The sequence below is a fragment of the Plectropomus leopardus genome, chromosome 11 (genome assembly GCF_008729295.1).
Source record: "Plectropomus leopardus isolate mb chromosome 11, YSFRI_Pleo_2.0, whole genome shotgun sequence".
NCBI classification, from domain to species: Eukaryota; Metazoa; Chordata; class Actinopteri; order Perciformes; family Serranidae; genus Plectropomus; species Plectropomus leopardus.
Window position 1 is genome coordinate 21,463,159 of NC_056473.1, and position 22,448 is coordinate 21,485,606.

General features: G+C 40.4%; 1 protein-coding gene across 1 annotated transcript in view; it reads right to left on the minus strand.

Annotated features, from left to right (window-relative positions):
* Positions 1-685: 685 nt before the first annotated feature.
* Positions 686-22,448, minus strand: part of LOC121950393 (neural-cadherin-like) — an 88,843-nt gene continuing 67,080 nt past the window's right edge. The window contains exons 23-33 of the mRNA XM_042496378.1: positions 21,408-21,622; positions 18,962-19,089; positions 18,693-18,820; positions 16,076-16,199; positions 13,935-14,118; positions 13,485-13,651; positions 10,834-11,098; positions 9,990-10,173; positions 7,510-7,757; positions 1,877-2,031; positions 686-1,252 (exon numbers count right to left, since the gene is read on the minus strand). Of these exons, the coding sequence (XP_042352312.1) occupies positions 686-1,252; positions 1,877-2,031; positions 7,510-7,757; positions 9,990-10,173; positions 10,834-11,098; positions 13,485-13,651; positions 13,935-14,118; positions 16,076-16,199; positions 18,693-18,820; positions 18,962-19,089; positions 21,408-21,622 (2,365 nt within the window). The remainder of the gene's footprint in view (positions 1,253-1,876; positions 2,032-7,509; positions 7,758-9,989; positions 10,174-10,833; positions 11,099-13,484; positions 13,652-13,934; positions 14,119-16,075; positions 16,200-18,692; positions 18,821-18,961; positions 19,090-21,407; positions 21,623-22,448) is intronic.

Consider the following 22,448-nt stretch of genomic DNA (forward strand, 5'->3'; position numbering starts at 1 on the left):
TCCTAATCACTAGGAATAAAAGAAGACAGATACATGGAGGGATTATTCATGTGTAGGTAATAAGAAACACATCTTATTCTGCTTTGTGTCTGCTGAGCTTTATGACTAAAAAAAACAGCATTAACATTTGATGATGAAAGTTGGCTTGAACTTCAAAAACGAGAGATTTGACGATTGCTAATGTGAACTGGTGTTTGAACAAGATCAAGCTCGAAATATTATCAAAGATAATTATTTATTTAAAAGGAAAAAAGATAATACAAATGAAAGAAAATCATTTTTGTCACATAAACGATTTCATGAGTCATTAACGGCAACAAGAATCCGGCTCTCTCAGAGGAAACTCATTTACTTGCAGACATTACTCTTTATGAGTTTGATGACATGAATAGCTTTGACACAGGGCGCTTCCAAAAAGTGCTTTCTGTGGAGTAAATACTGTACAGTGCAATGCCAAGTAAACAATACATCACATCTGATCATTCATTGGTAAACATCTTTTATATCAAAGAACTTAAATGTTCAAAGTTTCATCAATACAGTACATTTATAGCAGACTTCACATAGACCCTGGGCAACCTCCCAGTATTTCACATTTAATTATCTCCCTTTGGAATTCCACCAACGCCTTCTGATTAGTGTTGCTTTTTCTGCAACCTTCAGTTCTGTTTCTCCGAGTGCAGCTTCACCCGCTCTTCTCACAGTTCAGCTGCCCTCTGCTCTCCTTCAGTTTGTCTTTCTGGCCCTCCGGAGTCTTGGAGTCTCCTCTCAGATCGCTAACTACTGCTCGGAGGGTTTTAAACCTGTCCAGCCGGGTGCTCTGGGCTGCTTGAAGCCTGACTTCTGAACCCTGAGATGCACTGAGGGAGCTGAGAGAGCGCACCGCCGCCAGGCCGCGCTCCTTCCCAGAGGGACGGCGCGGTGTGGTCATGGTGCCGAGCTCTCCCGGGTGCTCCATGTCCCTGATTACCTCACACAGGTAGCGGGCCAAGTCCTGGCTGGAGAAGGAGAGGGTTTTGTGGGAGCGGCGGAAGGTCAGAGGGGACGGCAGCGTTTCTGTCTCTGAGGGAGGGATGGCAAGACGCAGAGCTATAGCTGCGCTGCCGTTCCCATTTGACAGCCCCTTCTTGTTGTTGTCCTGGGAAAGCTTCGTCTGCGGGTAGGAGATGATGCTTTGGGGGTAGCTGTACCGCAGGGACTGTGCCGGACTGGGCTGAAGGGAGCGCTGCAGCTCCACCATGTTAAAGGCATTCTGAGAGACCAACAGGGGAAAGAAGGACAGAAGAGAAGAGACATTTATTTTCCCCTGTGTAATCTTTTTTTTGGAATTTAAGAGATAATGAAAAACAACATTGCCACATGACACCAATCTGTGCTCAGAGCAGTGTAACTAAGTTAATGCCTGTGTGTGCAAATGAACCTGCTCCTAAGTCTAAGACTAAGATCCACCATGTAGGAAGAGATGTTGGCATCAACAGCACCATTGATTAGCCAAGTAATTAATTATCTGATTGCAGAGTGGGTGAAAACTGCTATTACCAGCACTATTAAAACCGAGGCAGTAACAGCTATTGGTGTCTACTTGCTTAATTTCAGCTAATTGACTCACATTCCCAGATCTCCAGGGAGCTGATATTTGGTTTTCATTTTAGGGCACCAACAAACACTGCTCTCTATTAAATGTCCCTGTTTGGTGGTTTAGCATCTGTCCTATCTTATTTGTATTCTTATATCCTTTTTAAAAGTCCTGAAATATAGTATGATGACATTTAAAACACATCAAAATGGAAATGAGAACCTCAAGCAGTGCACTGTGTGTGTTTAGTGCTGTTTACTCTCACTGCCTGTCTGGTAAATACCGTGTGTATGTGTTTACCTGGTCCTGCTCCCCTCCACCCTCCTCGTCGTAGTTGAGCACATTCTCTCGGATGTCCTCCCACTCACCGTGGTGCGCCGACACATGGTACACACCTTCCTTCAGGCCCTTGTGTCTCCTCCAGCAGGAGTAAAGGAACAGGCCCAGCATCAACACTGAGGGGTGCCAGAGCGCAGGTTAACACAGCCAGAGAGCACTCGCATAATTAAAAGGAGATGCTGAGCAGAAAAACACATCTTTGGGTGTAAATGAAGTTGACAACGTGAGTGGAAAGTGATGATACAAATGCTGAAATACTTGGCACTGGCCTGATGTGAATATATTTCCATCATGTAAAATAAAATCCTTTAAAATAAATAGGTAATGCAGACTAAATGGATTTTCCATCACATTAATTTGCCCTGTATGACCTATTAGTTGCGCTGACTGTACGGTCAGGACATACTAATGGAACATACATGAAGCAGAGGCAGCACCTTTCCAGCCACTCCCCATTGATGTTGCATCTCTGTTTCCTGTCTTATCAAAGACTGCAGTTCCTCTGAAACCTATTAACTGACTTCGTACTCCTCCCAGCTTAAAACACAAAGCCTCGGTGGCTCTGCTGAACGTGGAGAGGAATGCTGCGGGAGCTGTGAAGAAAAGGTCCTAAAGCACGCACATCAATCACAGCTATTGTGTGCTGAATTATACAACATGCTGGACTGACCTTTAAAGTCCATTAATCTCAACCAATATTTTTCTCCCATCTGCCATCCCTTTTTCTCTTTCTCCCCTCCTCGCTATCTGTTTTTATACTTGTTCACACTCTTTCTTTTTTTATCTCTGATTCTTTTATTTGTCTCCCTGTATCAGAGCTTCCCTCTGTCTTTCCTCTTCCCCCCTCATTAAAGTCTCTCGTGGTTCCAGTTTTCCAGTCCCTCTCTGGCCTCCGTCTGGCCTCGGCTTTTATCTCTCACACTAGATGGGATCCATTTCAACTAGAATGGTTTATATGGTGCGTGCTAAGTATCAGTTTAATTGGAAATCTTTTGAGAAATGCAAGGTAATCACATTAGTCTGGATTTTTAAAGTAATTGCTTTGAAAGAGAAGAATGCACCAACGGCTCTTTGGGGTCACACTAACAGGCAGGTATTCATAAACAAAGACAGAAAAACAACTCCCCGGGAGCTAATCTCTGCTAAAAAATGTTATCTCAATTAAAAACCATCATCTCTATTTATTCACTGCCTGGAACATCTTTAACACATCAGCTGCTACACTCGTCTACGCTGCTCTCAGACGGAAAATTGTAAGCTTCCCCCCCTCCTCAGCTGGCTGTCCTCAGTATGGGGTGGAGGGTGAGCTATATTGATCAGCTGACCCGGCTCCCTCACTGCTGCGTTGGAGCGCCCTCGCAGAAAACACCAGAATCTCGATGAGGCCCGGCGCCAACCAGATGCCGACCCTCCTTCTCAGCCCCAGAATTACCTGCTCCGAGGTGCTGCCTGCAGACCTGCGCTCACCTCAACCCTAAACACCACCTGAGCTGATATTCTGCACCTTTCTATAGGGAGGGAGTTCAATACACACCACAGAGGGGCGCACACACACACACACACACACAGACAGACACACACACAATTAGGCACAGGTAAACACACACTCGAACACGGGCGCACACTAGTTGCCTGCTGAAAAACTTCGCCCCTACGCCTGCAGCCACTACTGCCCGCAGTTGTGTGTGTGCGTGCAGCTACATTCCAGTGAGATCAATATCACTCAGGGTGGAGAACAAACATCACAGTCATTCATCAATCCATAATGCTGCTGCCTCGCTGCCCTCTAACCGTAACTATGAGCAGAGTATTATGATGTTAGCCTGGACTGGACCGTGCATTATGAATGGATGTCGAGTAAACAACTACAACAGAGCTTGATCAAAACACTTAACCCTTTCAATGTAGCTCCAGTCTGAGTTAACGAGGGAAAAAATGAGCTGTGAGGCAGACGAAACATCAATGGGAAGGGGGGAAACGAAAACTGACGAAGGAGCAGAAGGAAATGAGACAGATGAGAGATGAGAAAATAATTTATTTATAAATCTTTCAGGGAATGAGAAGTACAGGCACTTTACATGATCGCTTGGCATCCGGAGCGCATATGGGCAGCTAATTTCCCCCATTCTTCAAACACCAGAAAGTCAGATTTGATGCTGGACTATTGAGGCTTGGTCAGACATCAGCTCATCTAGCTCTGTCGATAGCACGCGCTCAACTCACACTCGGGTCGGTCTGTGATGGCTTATGTAAAACTTAATAATGGATGATCATTTTAACTTTTAATGCACGCCGAGGCAGAGTAGGAGTCCCCTTTTAATTTAGCACCCAGCTAGCAGTCTCGCTTAGTGCAGCCAGTGAGCAGAGTGTGAGTGTGTATTTATGGTAGTGGTTCCTGTGGTGATGAGGGTCATTATTAGAAAAGTACACATTGTATAACCAGCTGTTCATTAAACCACTGCATTAGTCTTATTTCCACATTCACAGTTAATCGGGAGGTGAAACTGTTTGGTTGCTTTTAGGTTGAGAGAAAGAATTGTTTAGATTACTTTATTCACCTTTTCCAATAGTAATATAATAGAATGTAAATGCCTCACTGATGTCAGTGGGCAAGCCGCTTCAAAATGACTGCACCTTTCTTTAGTTAGCATGCAAGCAACACATGAATTTTCATGAACGATGCCAAGGCCATACTTCATCATCTTTGAATTCATTATCAAATATTGAAGACCGCTTTATGTGTTTCACTCTCAAGTGTCAGAATAACTGATGTACCAATACTAGCCACATGCCCTGGAGGGAACGTTGAGTCAGTTATAGAGGCAGGGACAGTGTATTGAATCGCCCAAGCGTTTTATAAGCCTGTCTCTGACAGAAAGACTCATAAACAGCAATGTGGCCCTACAGAGGGTGGTGAGAGCAACAACATACCAGCCACTCGCACACGTGAACACACGTTTGTCCTCCTATCTTTGTGAGGACCAGAAAAATCACATTTCCTTTGATATAATGCCTTAAATTAACCCAATTAGCTCATCTCTGTCCCCAGCCTTAACAATAAATTAAAGGGACAGTTCATCTTTTCTGCAGAGATATCAATGCATATACATTTAAAAAGGCCCTGCAGATGTGGGTAGATATTGAATCTTGATCCTATTAGATCTCACCACAGCTTATGACACCGTCAAGCGTGCAATTTTATGAAACTGTTTACACAAGTGGGCCAGTGGTAGCACTTAACTGGTTAGACTCTATAGCTGAGGCATTAGGTGATTAATCAATTAGTCAGTCAACTGAAAGCTTAGCAGCAACTATTCTGACAACAGATTAATCATTTCAGTCATTTAACAAGCAATCGCTGAAATCACAGGTTCATTTCAGCTTTTCAACATTTAAGTTGGATTTGGATCTTTGGGTTTCGGACTATTGATCTTAAAAGCAAAGATGAAACAAAACAAAACAGAAAAAATGTTTTGAATATGTAACCTAAGTTTTGAAACCTTTTGATGGGCATTTTAAAATCTGATTAACTGAGAAAATAAATAGAAGATTTATCATTAATGAAAATCGCTAGTTGCACCCTAATTAAGGTCTTACCCTTGATTTTCGGTTGAAATTGTCAATTCTATTGCTTAACCTGGGTAAGCAGCATTGTTCTACTTATTAGATACCTGACTTGAACTCCATTTTGATGCAGAGAAAATAAAGTGGGTTAGACATGCTTTCTTTAACTAAGAATATATCCAAAATTATTTTTTCTTCTACACACCTGGAAGAGGTCATCCATGTATTCATACCTTCTTGCTTAAAAAAACATGTACTCAGGCATCAGTCATAAAACTCAAAATTTCATAATTCAGCAGCTATGCTCCCAACTGGCACTTCTCTGAGACCACGTAACCCTCAGCTTATACTTATTGATTTTAAGATTCGACTCCTCACCTCTAAAGCATTCAGTGGTTGGGCTCTGGCATACATTTCTGAACTTTTGACCCTTCATATGTTAAAAATCAGCCTTAGATCATCCAGTAAGTCAAAGCCTTCAAAGGGAGGCTTTTTCAGTCAAGGCCTTTAAATTCCCTCTCCCAAAGCTTGCCAATTCAGTTTTTACTTTGACACATTTCATAAAAACTTCCTTTTTTAACATGCTCCCACTTTGTTCTTTTCTACACAGTCGTGACATTTTGAGAGCTGAACCTTATATTCATATTGCTGCATTAATTTTGTGCTTTTGTGATGTTTTGTCAATCAAAAGTCACATTTACAACCCTTTCATTTGACTGAGTATTCTGTGCAATGGTGTGGTACTATGGCTGGGAGTATGCTGTGGTTAGTTTTACATTAAATCACAAGCCATGTCATGAATAACTTTTTTTTTTTTTTTGGAAATACCTCAATAAATACTAAACGTCTGACCAGAGTACAAAACCACATTACCACATACTTAATTCTGAAGACATACTCCTCTGTGGGCAGTGGTGGGTATTTTTTAATCACAGGATGTAAATAGCAAGTTGGTGCATTTTCCTCCAGCTAGGCTGCATTTTAAAATACACAATGATGAAAATAGCTTCTTCAAATTGAAAGTTTTGAGAGGAGACAAAACGATGTTGTTTGCTGTCATGAATGTGAATGTTTTTGTATTTTGGCACAAAAGGTTTCTGTAGATTACCCTGTTTGCTATTCTTTTTTTTTCATGTCGCTCAGTGCCAGCTCTCTGAGAACAGAAATCTTACCCTATGTTTGTTCATGTAATGTTGTCAATAGACCTTAACCTATATCTACGCCTTAGCCTCCAATTACCCTAGAATGAACTCTATTAAAGTAAGAGACAATAAAAATATGCCCTTACTTTGGCAGTTTTTCTTGACGGTCATGAGCCCTGATTACAGCTCCTTACAGTATACATAGCACTAAAGTACACAATATGGACATATTTAGGATGACTTGGGAAAACAGAAATGTACACAGAAATGTGGAAGAAAAGGCAAGAAAAAAGACATCAAGGGAGTAAAATGAGTGGATGGTGGGATATAAAATAAGTTGGACAGATAAAAAGTAAGGCTGAGAGGGAAATTGACTTCTGAAGTCAGAGCGTAACATTGGAAGAGACAGGGGACACAGAAGTGATGAGAAATATAGAAAAACACATAAAGAAACTCGCCTGATTCTCCAGGGACTTTTACAGCTTCCCCGTGAATCATAAATTAAGACATACAATGTTTCCCTCCCTGCTTCTCTTCCAGTTTTGTTTCATGTTTTCACCAACCTCCCATAGAGAAATGACATTCTGGTACAACTCAAGAGATCAATACGGCTACGAGATATGTGTATGTAGATTTCACAGAAACAAACAGGGGTGGAGAGAAAATAAAACAACTGATGTTACAGATAAAATCCAGACATAATGCAAGAATTATACCATGAAGATGAGAACAAACAAAAATACAAGATGGAAATCAGTGTATCGAAGATGAAAAAGAAAGAAAATGGCAGACATAAAGATACAGAACACATGAAAAAAACATGAGAGGAGATGATGACATGAGCGTCGGGTTACCACAGGTAGAAGAGGACATAGTCGACATAGCTACCTAGAAAGGCCAAGACACAGATGCTGATGGCAAACATGGAGCTCAGGCTGAGGCTGTTGCTGTCCTCGTGGAACATGGCAAGTGTCACCTCGCAGTGGCGTCCCCGGTAGCCCTCGCTGCAGCGGCATGAGTAGCGGGATGGGGAGTGAGCCACACAGGTGCCGTGGCGGCACGGCCGGCTGGCACACAGCGTGTAGACACACACTTTGCCCAGGGAGCTCTCTTTGGTCATGTGGCCAGGAGGACACCTGTGCAAAGATGAGACAGTAGTGTAAAGCAAAATACATGAGACACTTGAGAGGCTGTCAGATAAAAGGAGCTCCAATTTCTACAGAGCTATGACACCTAAGCTGACAGTGTAAAAATAAATCCCTCAGGAGTTACACCTCTTATATCAGATTCAAAGATATGCTCTTTGAAGGTTACAGAGTGCCGACTGTACCGTAGAAAACCAAAAGAGAAAAGAAACTGAGAAGCTAAGATTGGCTTTGCAGTAGTAGTCCCATGGTATATTTGTACAAAACATCCCCTGAATATCATTCACCCCTGCCCCCTGCCTCTCGCAGTGCTTTGTAACCGGAGGCTGTGCTGCAATCACAGAATATGGATATCCAACCGCAGTGAAAAGTCTCACACTGTTTCAGAGACTTGAAATCACAGTCAGGAGACTCAGTGGTCCTGCAGAGTTTAAAGGGGCAGCCGAGACTGTGACAGCCGCTGCTGTTATACACTACTTTCTAAACTCGACACACTATTAGACACACTGTTTAACAGGGCTGAACTCAGCCAAGCTGCCATCTGGTGGGCACTTTGATTTCAAGTGTGCCACAGGAAACTCTGATCAGACCATTATACAAAGAAGCACAAGCAGTATGTGTTGTGTGAGTACCACATGATCTGTATAGATTTCATATTGTATTACTGTATGTCTGATTTTTGTCTTTATGTGCATGTAATGATCATAAAAAAATCATTAAAAAATCATAAATAATGATACTATTATTACTAATAATTGGTTTACTAGTGTTTTTTGGATCGTTTGCATGATTTGCATTAGATCATTACAGAGAATAACTTTATTGTTGCAAGTTATACATTCTGGTAAATGATCAATAAATACTCAGTGGTGTCTAACAAGCCATAAGCAAAATTTAGTTAGTCATATGCCATCATACATTACATTAATATATGGATAATCCATAAAGTATCCAATTGTAAATTTTAATAAACACTTGAAAATGGATTTAAGTCTGGGAAACCTACAAAAGTCATGATGGAGGAAGATCAAGTAACAGCCCAAAGGATTTTTCACAACCTGGCAACCCAAAACTTGTTCCTTTAAGTGTCTTTTAAGTGAACTAAAAAGTAGAGCATTAGTAGATGATTTATTAAACATCAAGTAAGTCATTAGAAACGGCTTATAAAGCCTTTACAAAGGTTGTCCTATTAGATAGTTTAACATAACTTAATTTGAAAACAACAAGTTGCAGTTAAAGTTTATATCCATGACTGTGAAAACATTAAGGTTTCACACACATCATTAACCCGGCAGCTCTCAAGATCTATACATTCAGCACAGCCGAGATTAGTGTCACCAATTCAGTATCTGACCACATTTCTCCACTTCTGTTGCTGAGTTCTGATGTTAAGCAATAGCCAGAAAAATGTTTTTGCATAATATCATAATGTCACAGTGAAGTTGACCTTTGACCTTCCGGATATAAAATGTCAACATTTCATCATTTTATTCTATTAGACATTTGCGTCAAATTCTGTCAAAATTAGCATATGAATTCTTGAGTTATGGCCAAAAACATGTTTCAAGAGGTTATAGTGACCACCAAAATTTAATTAGTTTATTGTTAAGTCCAAGTGAACATTTCTGCCAAAGTCAAAGAAAGTCCCTCAAGGCATTCTTGAGATACCACGTTAGTGAGAATGGGACGGACAAATGATTGGACAACCTTTGTTGTCTGTCTTTGGAAAGCATCTAATGTCATGGTTTTACAGTTCTTACCTATGACATATTGTCTTTTTGGACCAGTGCACCTGCAAACTGTTCACAGATTATACATGTACATTTTTGGCCATATGTTGCTATGACAACTCATACATATACAGTAAACAATAAATGAGGATTCCCAGACCTTGTTTACACCTTCCAAGCATTCAGCCTCATGTGACAAGTTGTTAATACTGTGAATAAGTTTCGGAGCATCACAAGTTCCTTCCTTAAAGGTAATATAATTCTATCTACCTGCTGTTGGAAATCCATACTGTGCAAGTGTGTGGGTCTTGATGTTGTTTCTTTATACAATTTTCAGGTTGAGTGCTGGCGTTACTAATTTTATTATAAGCACAACTGTGGTATGCAGTCCTTGTCTCTGGATGTATGCGAGCAAATGTGTACAGAACGTGCCTGAATACTGTAGGGCCTCATTTACACACTGGCTTATTTAGTCTTTATTTATTTACAACACCTGCACTCGTGGTGTCTCCAGAGGTCCACACAGACCAAGGGAGGGGAGCAGTGATGTTTCCTGCAGGCGTCTGAAGAGCAACCGACTGAGACGCCCTGTGAAGTGACCACCTGAAGCCCCTCTGAGGGCTGCTCCCGACCGAGAGGGATGGACCGCCCGTTAAACCTCACATCTCGCAAACAGCCTGATGAAGGGAGAAAAAAAGAGGAGTAAAAAAAAAAAAAGAGTTTAGAATGCAAAAAGACGCAGAGTCCTCGGGCAAAATCTTTTATGGACACGCATTTACACCACGGCAGGGGTGTAAGCTCAAACACAGAGACACACTCACGTTGACACACATAAACAGACTTGCTGACACACCTGCAGACCAACGCACGCGCACTCTCACGCATGGAAACACACAAACAGCCCGAGGCTAAGCTGTCAGCATGGACTTCTTTTTTTTTGCAGGATATTTTCTCTGCTGGTTAGTTTGCTCACTCTGTGGGAAGTATGAGGTCTAACACATCATTTAAATACAGATCAGTCCAACTGACTCACTTTTGCTCATCTGCTTGAAACTAAAGGATCAAACACCTTTTGGTCAGGTTGTGAAATGTAGAGGCACCAGTGAGTGGTAAAAAATAAACACTGAATTATTCATCTGTTCGTTAATTTGAACAGGTAAAGAAGTTAACTGTGAAGTCCACTCCTTTGAGTATGTGTTTGGCAATTTATCTATATATCTACAAATTAACCCTGTTGATTCATTGGTCTCATTCATAGATTTTTCCACTCAATAATAATTAAATCATTCACTTATTTATCTTTGATATACACTCATCAAACAAAAACAGCCATCTACCGAGGAAGCTTCGGTTGTGTCCCGAGGGAAAAGAGTTTCCGAGCATCACTGTAGAGGGGTCAATAATGATCTCCTGACTCCTTCCGGGTGAAGCCGTAACCTCTCGTTGTCCTCCTCCTCCGTCCAGGCGCAGGGCGAATTCTCTGCCATAGCGATCCAGCTCCACCTCATGCCAATCTCCGTCACTGAGGTGATGGTAGGGCAGTGTCAGATTGTAGTCTCCATCTCCGAGGTTGTAGAAAACAGCCAGTAGACCCTGAATAACCTGAGACACACAGTGGGGCTTTGCTGATTTGAAATGCAGGCAGTGAAACAGACAAAAAAAACCCCTGAGAAACAAGAAATAATAAAGTTGTTTTTATGTGTTATGGATGGGCTCCAGATTTGAAGCGTCAAAACTCCTGGATATGGAAGACTTTTGCAAAGCAAGTTAGTCTGTTTGTCATCAATCCTCACAAACACTATTTGTGTTAGTGAGGATTCCAAGGCTGGAATGGCTGCGTGAATAAAAATGTAAAATGGGTGACACAAATTCTAAACCGACAGACCTGGACTCCTGCCATATTGTGCTGTGTTGATGGGTAAAAACAGATCTTGAGCATAACAACATCATAAGAAGTAGGCCAGCTCCCGTGGTGAAAGAAAAGGCAGCAAAGGTTGGGCCAGACAAGAATTGTGATATTAAACTACTGAAAACAGACTCTATGTGGCAAAACCTGCCAGAAAAAAATGGCATGAAATTTTCAGTGGTAAGGATTTATTCAGCAATTTTGCAGCCATGATGCTTTGCAGAGCTGCCGTACACATCGCTGCATGGCAGAAGCCGGAGTGATCCCGAAGGGAAGGTATACAAGAAACAACAATTATCTTCAGCAGTTAAGGATGAGCGAACACAATGGACCCAACCAATGAGGGGCTCCCATAACTGCAGCTTGTACATGTCCAAAGCTTAATTGGAAACAGTGGGGCAAGATAATTCACATTCAGCCTGGCCTGCATTAACTATTGCTCCCTCAGCATGGGCAACTCAAATGCGTCTCCCCCACTGGACACACACACTCACGGTAAAAGCTGACTATGCTCTCCCCACTGCCTCTTCCTGCCCTCAAGTCCACAACAAAAATGAGCAAAGGACAAAGGACTCAATCAATACTCAGGAAAAAATCTGATTATATAAACTTTCTGCAGGGCCCCCAGAGATCTACACAATCACCATTAAGCACAAAACGTTTAAATGTGTTTCTCAAGTCTGAATAGAACGTTTCAAACTCAAATCACATTTTGCAAAAACAGAAAAGTGAAAAGCTATGATTTTAGAGTTTTACTGTCCTTAAGGGTCACTGGTCTTTGAGAAAGCAGTGCATGCCAGTTGCTCCCAAAAAACTCCTCCACACACTGCATTAGATAAATGTTTTCTTTACAGAGACACCATACTCCTTGGAGAGCTGCATGTTGTTTATACCCGGCTAGCCCTCGGTAACCTTTGTGTGAAAGTGTAGTTATTTATTCAGTGTGCACTCTATCCCATATCTACCCTTAAGAAAAAAAGGGGAGAGAGACAGCCCTTTAAATTAGGGCTTGTTGTCTGCAAACATACCAGGCTCAAGTGTTTCTAAGAGCTTTGAGACAACCAGGCTGAAAATGTTTCAGCGTGCTGCCGAAGTCAGACATCAGATGTTTTATACAGCTCACCAATTCAGCTCCAGAGAGGGCTTCATAGAGAAGGCTTCACAGCCGGCATACAGTAAAGGCTACAGCCTTTTCCTCTTCCTGTCACTGTGGGACTGCAGCGAGGGAAGAGGACAACATTGTTTTTCCTCATGAAGTGTAAAGACCCAAAGAGGAACAAGAGATGAGGTCGATGCTTTAAACAACGCTGTCTAACAAGTAACAAGCACAAAGACAAGATGTTTTCAAAGATAGACCAGTGGTGTGGAATATACCATAGCGGAGACAGGTTCACTGCAAACAGCTGACCTGTGACTTAGCCGAAAGTGACAGTCCTAACAGAGCCGTTTACTTCCACGTGCTGTTTACACTCGGCCTGCCAGTCAATGAGACTGAAAGGCCTTGACAGAACGCTGGCTTCATATCCACTCAGGAATGTGTCAGGCAGGAGAGGCATGCTGTTATGGAGGTTCGGTAAAGTGAGGGAGACTTGTCTCCTGCAGAAAACACTCTGTGTGAGCATCACTCCACCACCAATGGCAAAGTATGCGTGCAGACCTGACTTAGAGCTTGCCACTCAACAAAAAGCTGTGTCAAAACCCTCAGGTTTAAAGCAGAGGGTCTGACCTTCAATTGAGAACCCTCTGCCCTTGAATTACAGTGCACACAGTTTTTCTAGCCACTGAATTGTGTTTGAAATCACAGAAATAACCTAGAATAAAAGGAGGCCTAATTTCAGAAATAGCAGTCTCTCAATAGCAGAATTCTTCAGACTTACTGAAAGACCTTGTCAAGAACATACATATGTCAATCACCCAGCCCCCTCAGTATCCACCCATATGTCTCCAACCCTGATATTACTCATTCTTAGCCTGACAAGTATTTGCAGCAATCATTGTCCGGGCTTTAATTATCATCTTAAGGCACACAGACGAAACAATCAGAGCTGTCAAGGTGGAGGGGAGAGACCAGCTGTGACTCACCTCTAAACGCAGGTATTCATTCTGCTCTTCGGAAAGCAGGCTGAGGATGACGCCAGAGGCAGAACGTGTCCGAACTCCAACCTGGACCTTCGTCTGTCGCGCAGGCAACGACCACAAGAGCTGGAACTGCACGTGGCTCCGACTGTCGAAGGAGAACTCTGGAGCCACTTGTCAATCAAAAACACACAAGGCTTGTTCAATTAATTCAGCTGTCGTGGGAAATGTGCAAGGATATAACAGTGAGGGCATGCTGTTCTGCAAAAGCACTTTATGTAAGGCGAGGTTATCATCCCACTGCAGCAAAGTGACGTTTTGGAACACAGAATTTCCCACATGTCCCCGTTTGAATTGTACACTTTGTGAGGCTTAAAATCCCCAACTCCTCTGAGATCTCACTGTTCTCTTCCTGAAAACCTTACGGTCGATTAAAAAGCAAATTTATGTGCTTACCTTGATCACACTGTGGGCCTGTAAAACCAGGTTCACACAGGCAGCTGAAGGAGCCCCCCTCGCTGTGACAGCGACCCCTCTTGCCGCAGGAGGACAGTTGCTCCAAGTTGGTGCAGTGGTCATCAATAAGAGAGCAGCCTGGCACGGTGTTGGCGGATTCAGCTGGGGAACCAAGGTCATATAGCTGAAGAAGAACGCAGGAAAAATGCAAATCAGAGAAAAAGTCAATGACGTGAGAAAAAAATGAAAGAGTGAATGTCTCTCTTCAGAATGAAAAAATATATCTTTTAATTACATGTGAGATCCTATAAACTGATATCTGATTGGAAATCATCGTGATTTATCTAACTGATCACACAGGGAAATTTCAGCATTAAAGCAGGAGAAAGATGCACAAAACTACTAGAACACTATGCACATTAAGAAAACCTACTATACACTGTATGAACATGGAACAACAAAAAAAAAGAAAAAGAAGCTGTAATATAGACCATTCGTTGATAGTATGGCAGTGTATTACAAACACAAAGAATCAAAATAATGCCACAAACTACTTTAGTTGTAATCGATACAAAACTGCACTTCAGAAAAGGAATCGGTTGGTTGGTAAGGTGTCTTGTGTCTGCAGACAGCAGTGTTTGTAGCAGCATGACAATGAGGTTACTGCACTTGAAGCAGCAAAGCAGAAGTGTCTTTCAGTGTGAAAATAATAGTGCAGAACGATGCAACCATTGAGAAGTGGTCATTGACTTATAACAGAATTTGCTTGTTGTATAGATATTATATTGAGAATTTTTTTTCTTTTTAGCCCACTTACAACACATATCAACAGCTATAGTTAGCGCTTGATTTGTGAATTAAGATTTTATATTTAAAACAAGGATCATCATATAAAGGATGTATTGTTATGGATTAAACTATCAATTTGCATTCTTGTCTGAGTATTTCACATTGAAATTCCCACTCAGCTGTCACAAAGCGGTGACGTATGTTAGAGCAGCGAGTGCTGATAACAAATAAATAATAACAACTGAAGGGGTTAGTTCTCATTTTCTTGAAGTGGGATTGCATGAGGTCCTTATTTATAATCTATCAAAAGTTTTCATCGCTTTACCTTGCTGTCAGACAGCCCTTTCTAATGGGGAACTGCAGCTGTTATTTTGATCTCTCCAAAGCTGCCAGACCACTTTGGCAAAAACAATAATTTTACTTTGCAGAAATGGGGAAGTTGATGGTCTTTTGCTACCTTGAAAGGGTTTGTTTGTGTTAGTGTGTGATTTTGGTGAATCTGAACTAACGTGGCCTCCACAGCAGTGTATGGCTTAGCTTTTGTGTTGGTTTTAAAATACAGCAAATTTGTAAGATCGATAACACACAGTTCTCAAAGAACCTCACAAAGAGGTACATTAGGCAGGCTAGAGGGTTTATAGCATGTAGCAATATCATCATGCAGAAACCTTTGTCAGGTAATGTGGGAAAATAGTTTGAGAGGGGCTTTGGATGATAGCATTTTGACACTTAAACATATGTACTTCAACCAAAACTCAGATGTTTGGATTTGACTTAGTATATAGATTAAGGAACACTACTGGGAAACTACACAAGAACATACAAATCTCAATAAACAAACAAATTGCCAGTTTAAAAGCATGTAGTTGGTAAGCAGCCCCTCCCCTAAATGCCAAACCGCATCAGAGATTCACTGATTTGTAACATAGAACTGCTTTATTCTGTGTTTATAGCTGTTTTAATTGCCGGCTTTGTTTGTTTTGGAGAATTAGAGACCTCTGTGGCTAATTCGGCTCCCGATGAATTAAGTAATTCTCGTCGGGAGAAGTTTTAGCTGGTAGCAATCTACAATTCACTGCCAGATGCTTCCAAATCCACCTACATTTTACACACTTTATCTTCTTCCACCACTGTCTTTTAAAACATGTTTTTTATTATTGTGCTGAAGTATAAACTGCATATCTGCTATAAAAGTTAAAAACAACATGAGACCTTCAGTGCCTAAATGCTCTGCCATCCAAACAGGTATGGAATAATTACATTAACACAAAACAGCAAACTATTAATCTACAACTGGCTTCATAAACAGGCCACAAGGCAATATATTTGAATTTGACTGCTCCACACAGTACCTTGCTGTCCACCAGCAGGTTCCTTATACATCCAGTGTAGTGTTTGTACTGCAGCTGGGGGTATTCATAGGAAATGTTCTTGCTGACCCCTCCAAGCTGCAATACATGACTTCCATTCAGGAACCTGGGAAAGAAAAGCAACTCTCAATAAAGAAGCAAACAGAGAAAAGGAAAAATGAAACAGCTCCATGCAAGCTCTCAAGGTTAAAATTCAGAACACAACTCTCAATATAAAGGAACAAGAATGCAGACAGAAGAGAAGAAACACACACCATATGAGCTGTCAAGGTTAAAATTCATGGTTTCATTCTTTTCCTGCTGAGGCTGTCATCACTGTTACTGCTTTCTGACAAGAAATTTGACATCTTATTCTTGTTTTTTCCCCCCTTATAGTGAAAATAAATGCATGACGGGTGAATTACATTTGCCTGAAACGGTCAAAACACAAACTGATTCAGCACAGCAGCACTTGGTATTTTCAAAAGTGGCTGCACAAATGAGTTAAAACAGAATGTTTTTAGTGCTAATTTTATCTTGTTAACAAGCACATTCCCTGTTTAACATATTTTGTTTAACGTTTGACATTACCACTTGCATTACTAATAAGATGAAACACACTTTAAAAAAAAAAAGGAAGTTATTAAAATGAATAGCAGTGCTACATTGTAGAACTTCATAAACTCATTGCTTAATTACACGACAAAACATTGAGCACAGTGCCAGGCCGAGCCCACGATGGGGGAAAACAAACTCAGCTGTGACTATGTACAGAAGCATAATCAGAAAGATTAATTTGTATTTTAAGAATTATATCGGAGGATTTCATCAACAGTTTCTTTCCTCCATAGAGGACAGAATTTGAACACAGGGAGCTTAAAAAGAGTGCGTCTGTCTCTCTGACTTGGTATGAGGGAATAGAAGCTATTTTAAAGGATACTTTACCCACAAAATGACCATTCTTAAATCAATTAGTAATGCCGTGTTACTTTGAATGTGTAAGTAAACTCTCACACTACTCATGCAGCATACTCCATGTCTCATTTATCTGGTCATATACTCAGTACTTCCAGAAAACAAGCATTTTCATCAATACAACCTTACTCTTTAAAACTAAACTGAAGGTGAAACCTTTCTGTGCTCTCTTCAAAGCCTCCAATACTAAGGATTTTTAAATGCATGTGTTTAGTTTATCATTGGATAAATGAGACTTGGAGTTTAGTTTTTAGTACGTACTTGAGATCTGAAAAAACTAATCAGTTAATTAAAGTTGTTTAACTGAAAATTATTCTGCATGTATTTTGATAACCTTTAAATCATTTATTAAGAAAAAATGTCAAACATTCTCTGGCTCAAGCTCCTAATATTTGAGTTTTTTTTCTCTCTTTATATTAAAATGGATATATTTGAAGTTTGGATTGGTGGCCAGCCAGAGCAAGTCATCTAAAAAGTGCCACATTGGATATATGAGCTTTTGAAAGGCCACAATTTTATCAGTTTTTTTTTCACATACCTTGAACTGATCTATGTATCAGTTAATAGGGAAAAAAAGAACAACAATAATTGGTTTGCTAATATTGAAATTGAATATTAGGACTTAACTCAAATGTTATATAGTCAATTATATAGTCCAATCTGTTCTGTTTGATACTAATGCTGCTGTTACTGCTTTAACTAATCTTTTAGTCCCAAATAAAAAAATGTTTGGCTACAATTATATGGCTGATGTCACATACATTTTGTGTCATGTCATAAGTATGACAATTGATACCAAGTAAGTTCTGCGTACAGCACAAATTGAACAGAATTAAATATCTTATTGTTAATATGAAGGATGCAAAATTTAATTGATTCAGCAATTAGCTGTCAACGAATACCCTACAAATTTGATAATCAATTAAATCGCTTTGAGTAATTTCTTAAGAAAAGAGTCAAAGTTCTGATTCTAGCTTCTTATAAAAATATTTTCTGGTTTATTTTTACTCCTCTATCACAACTTTGAGCTGTGGACAAAACAAGATTTCTGAGGTTGCAGCCCTAATCATTAAAATGCTATAAGTCTACCAGGGTATAATGTACTTTTTTTTTTCATCCACTGAAGCCGAAATATGCTTTATATACAGTATATGCAGTACAGTTACCACATCCGTATGTAACATTTGACTTCATTCTTCATCGTTCCCTTTTACTATTTTGCAAACTGCTGCTTCTGTGACTGCTAATGCTACAATCTAAACAGGATTGTTTACCCCTGTGGGGACACAGGGCACTAAGACACTGTCCCTATGGGCCAAGCATCCTCTTAGATATAAAAACAGTGAAGAGAACAAAACCTTAGAAGATTAATAGTTTGCAACAACAGGAAAACCTCAGAAGAACCTCTAGACAATTTTTAAACCCTAATTGTTGGCTAGAACCATAAACACGGGGGTGTTTGAAAACAAACATGGAGCCACATTTATTTGTTTACCTCTATTTTCATGATTTCTTTATAAAAATATAATTAATACAGTGTATTATTTATCCCATGACCTTAGGACCTATGTTCTCTGTTTAGGAAGAAGAAGTGGTTGGGTTTAATACTGTGCAGTGTTGGTCAGAACTGTGTCATTGATCTTACTTGTCTCTGTTGGGTGTGACCCCCCGGATTTCACAGGAGGAGCGGTCCTCTGTCATTGCCCATGAGTCCACGCCTTCCGTTTCCATGATGATCGCACTGGAGCATCGATCGAGAGTGAAGCGCACTTCCTTTAAATTGGGGGAGAGCGGAGAGAGGTCATCGCTGCTGCATATGTGTGTGTGAGGATATCGTAACCAGGCACTCTTTACTTAATGCAGCATATATTTTAATTTGACACAGGGAAAAAGGGAAAACAATATGTCTCTTACTTTGCTATTGCTCCTCACATCAAGGCGATGCCAGCGTCTGTCAGTCACACCAACGTTATTTGTTAACTGGAGGACCAGGGTGCCAGAACCATGGTTAATTTTCAGACTGGGTGTCCCACCAATCAGCTCTGAGGAGAAGAAAGTTCAGAATTAACAGTAGCTCATTGTATGTAAATTGTTATTAGACCTTAGTGAAACATTTTTAACTCAAAAAGGCTGTCAGAGACTTGTAGCATAGAAAAAACAGCTTCACCTGCTTGCACTGACAAAATGTACAAGCAAGGTCAAGAAAACTGTGATGAAATGTATCTGAAACACAGAAAAAACAGGCAAGATGCAAATTACTAGTTCACAGAGGAAAAGAAAAAACCCCGGGGACATATAAAAACATCTCACCTCAGGAGAAGCACACAGTATGAACTTAAAAAGAGAAAATTATAGTATAACATAGATGGATTTTAGCTGTGACTCTGAAATCACATGCTAACCAGACAGACGGCGATAGAAAACAGCTAAACATGGTTGTGAAAACCTAATAAAAACAATCAAAAGGGCTGATTCACCCAAATTACTGTTCACAGGAAGCTCTGTGAATTATTCAGTGATAATGACACTGTTTCTGGAATTAGATTTTTTTTTTTTAAATTTCATTTTTAAAATGACTGGAGATCCACTAATGAAATTGAATTAACCTGCATTATATTGAATGGAGGCAGAAATATGAGAGACAGATATCCAATAATAAAACACAAAATTATCTGCATGACTGGACACCACATGTTGTAAATGAGAAAATATGTTTTCTGTTTGTAATTTAAGAGAACCAACTCATTAAGTTAGCCTCAGTGTGAGAATAATGAAATTATGGAGAAAGAAAATGGTCATTGGAGACTGTGTATATATATATATTTATCTTTGTGTATGTGTGTGTGTGTGTGTGTGTGTGTGTGTGTGTGTGTGTGTGTGCAAAATATGCTGAGAATTTAACCCCCTTGACAGCTGCCTACAGTAAAGCATAAAATACACGATTTAGAGTGGTTGTTATCATAATTCATAATCATTCATAATCTCCCCAATACGTTCAGGTACTGTTTCGTCCTATTCCTCTCACACCTTATTTGAAGAATATCAGCTTTTGCCATCATACAGAAGATTTAGAGTCCCACAGGCTCGATTAAACAGACTCCTGCTCTGTCTACCTATTAAATCAGTATGACTTCTCAGTAGCCTCAATGTACCAAATACTGAACACTGAATGTAACAGGAATTAATAATGTGTTGTACTGCATCCACTTTTCATTATGTTTTAATGCTTTTTGTAGTATGGTTTTGTTGTATTTTTGTAAAACAGTATATATCTTGGGATGCGAGACACATTTTAGAATTTCTCTCACAATAAAGTAAAATCAAATCAAACACATAGTAATATTTCCTAAACATTACTTTAAAACTTTTCTTTATTGTTAAAATCTTTGTTGTCAAAATCATCATCACTATCCTGTGTCACTAACTTCAACAACAAACAGCAGTGTTTTAATGCACTTTGTACAATGCATTAACTGTATGAGTTTGGCTGTTGACAGTTTTTTTATAGTTAAAAGTGGCAATATTTGGATGATATGGTGTGTAGCTGTGAAGGAGTGAGCGATACTTTGGACCTTGGTAAAATGTGAACAGCTGAGTTATAAAAAAATCGCCTCCCTCCACAGTTTTTATACCAGGCTGTAAACATGTTTATTTCTGCTGTGAGTTAAGTATTTTAACCTGAGGATCTTTAGGGATTTACTCTGTTTTGGAGCCAGCCTAAAGTGGTCATTCGATGAACTGCAGCTTTTGTCACCACCGGCTTCATTTTCAGCCTCGGAGGGTGCCACTTGTGTATTATTTTTACTTATTAATTATTTAGTTTATTCAAAAAGACGCAATTACTCATAGCACCAATAAAATAAATAATTACAGAAATGCATGTTGGGCTGCAGTGAAATAATAGTGTTACACAACTTCAGTTTGATAAAATGTCTTCTACTGCCCTTCACCTGGTGGATTCAGGTTTGAGTCTTTGCGTCAGCAAATATAAGCCCTACTGATGTGTCCTTGAATGAGACACTACATGCCCAGAGTCTGTGCAGCTGTAGCCCTGCTGTGACACTGAAGTGTGGGGTAAGCAAAAACACAATTCCTCGTGGTGCATGACAAAGTGTTACATCCACATTAAACAGTAAAAGTGGGCTGCCTGTGTAACAGCACATTAAGTACTTACTGTAGAACTCAGTGAAGTGAGTGTTCATATCCCTCAGCAGTACACTAACGAACAAAATTTGCCTCATATATCTGATTAGCCACCACCCAGTAATTAAACACACAAAATTAAGTTCAAGTTTCAGTGCAATAATGGCCCACAGATCCCTTGGCAGCATGCATCTAATTATTGAAACTCATTCTTTACCTATGGCCATGTAGTCCTCAGCATCCCCAGGCAGCAGAGTGGCCAACGGGCCGGCATACAGTAGTAGTCCATCGTCTTCCCCTGTCATGAACTCCAGTGAGAGATGGCTATCAAAGCACGGCCTTATGGGAGGAAACCAGGCATAGCCGTTGCCAAGGAAACTAATTCTCGTCTGCTGACAGTCTGGCCCTTCAAGTTGCGGGGGGCAGTGGCACCTGTAGCACAGAGAAGAAGAAAGAAACAATAAGTGTCATTCATGTCTTGTGCACTGAGAAATCTTAACCACGTCCAATCTCTGGATCTGAGCATGCTGTCCTTCCTCTGGTGGACGTGACAGTCTTGTTGATTCACCCGGGAGAGGACTTTGACTTTACTCCAGCGTGCTGGCAGCTCACAAGCAGCTGAGAAGACGATCCCATGAATCAATTGTTTGCATTAGCAACGAAGCCCTGAATATTCAATTGTACATTAAATCAATTAGCTATGAACACAACATTACTCCACTCTGTTCTTTATCTATCACAGCTGCCCGAGCTGAACCCTCTGGAGACTGTTCCTTCTCGGCACATCACATCTCCTTTGTTAGAAGATAATTAATTCTATTTCTCTCACTTTTCTATGCACCATACCACCGCTGATTTCCTGGACTTTTTTCTCACTTATCCCCACTCGCCCCTTCTCATTCTTAAGGTATTACACGCTTTGCTTGATATCTGTGCAATTGCCTCTTCTTGTACTTATCTACTTTGATTAGAGCTTGAGTGTTAGGGATCACTGCTCCTGCAGAAACTGGAAATGAAATGTTTTCCACGCCTATCTTCACCGTGGTTGTGTATGAGACCATAATGGTAAATATTAATAATCGTACAAAAGGACAATAAAGGAAGAGATACATGCAGTGATGAAAAACAGCCCATTCCATCAGGGCTGATGGCGAGGATGGAAGGGACCAGTTGATCTCAGCCTATCCCCTCCACTGTAGGCATGTGAGACAAGCTGGCTTTGCTGATAATGTCAAAGCCATCTATTTTCATGCAGTGT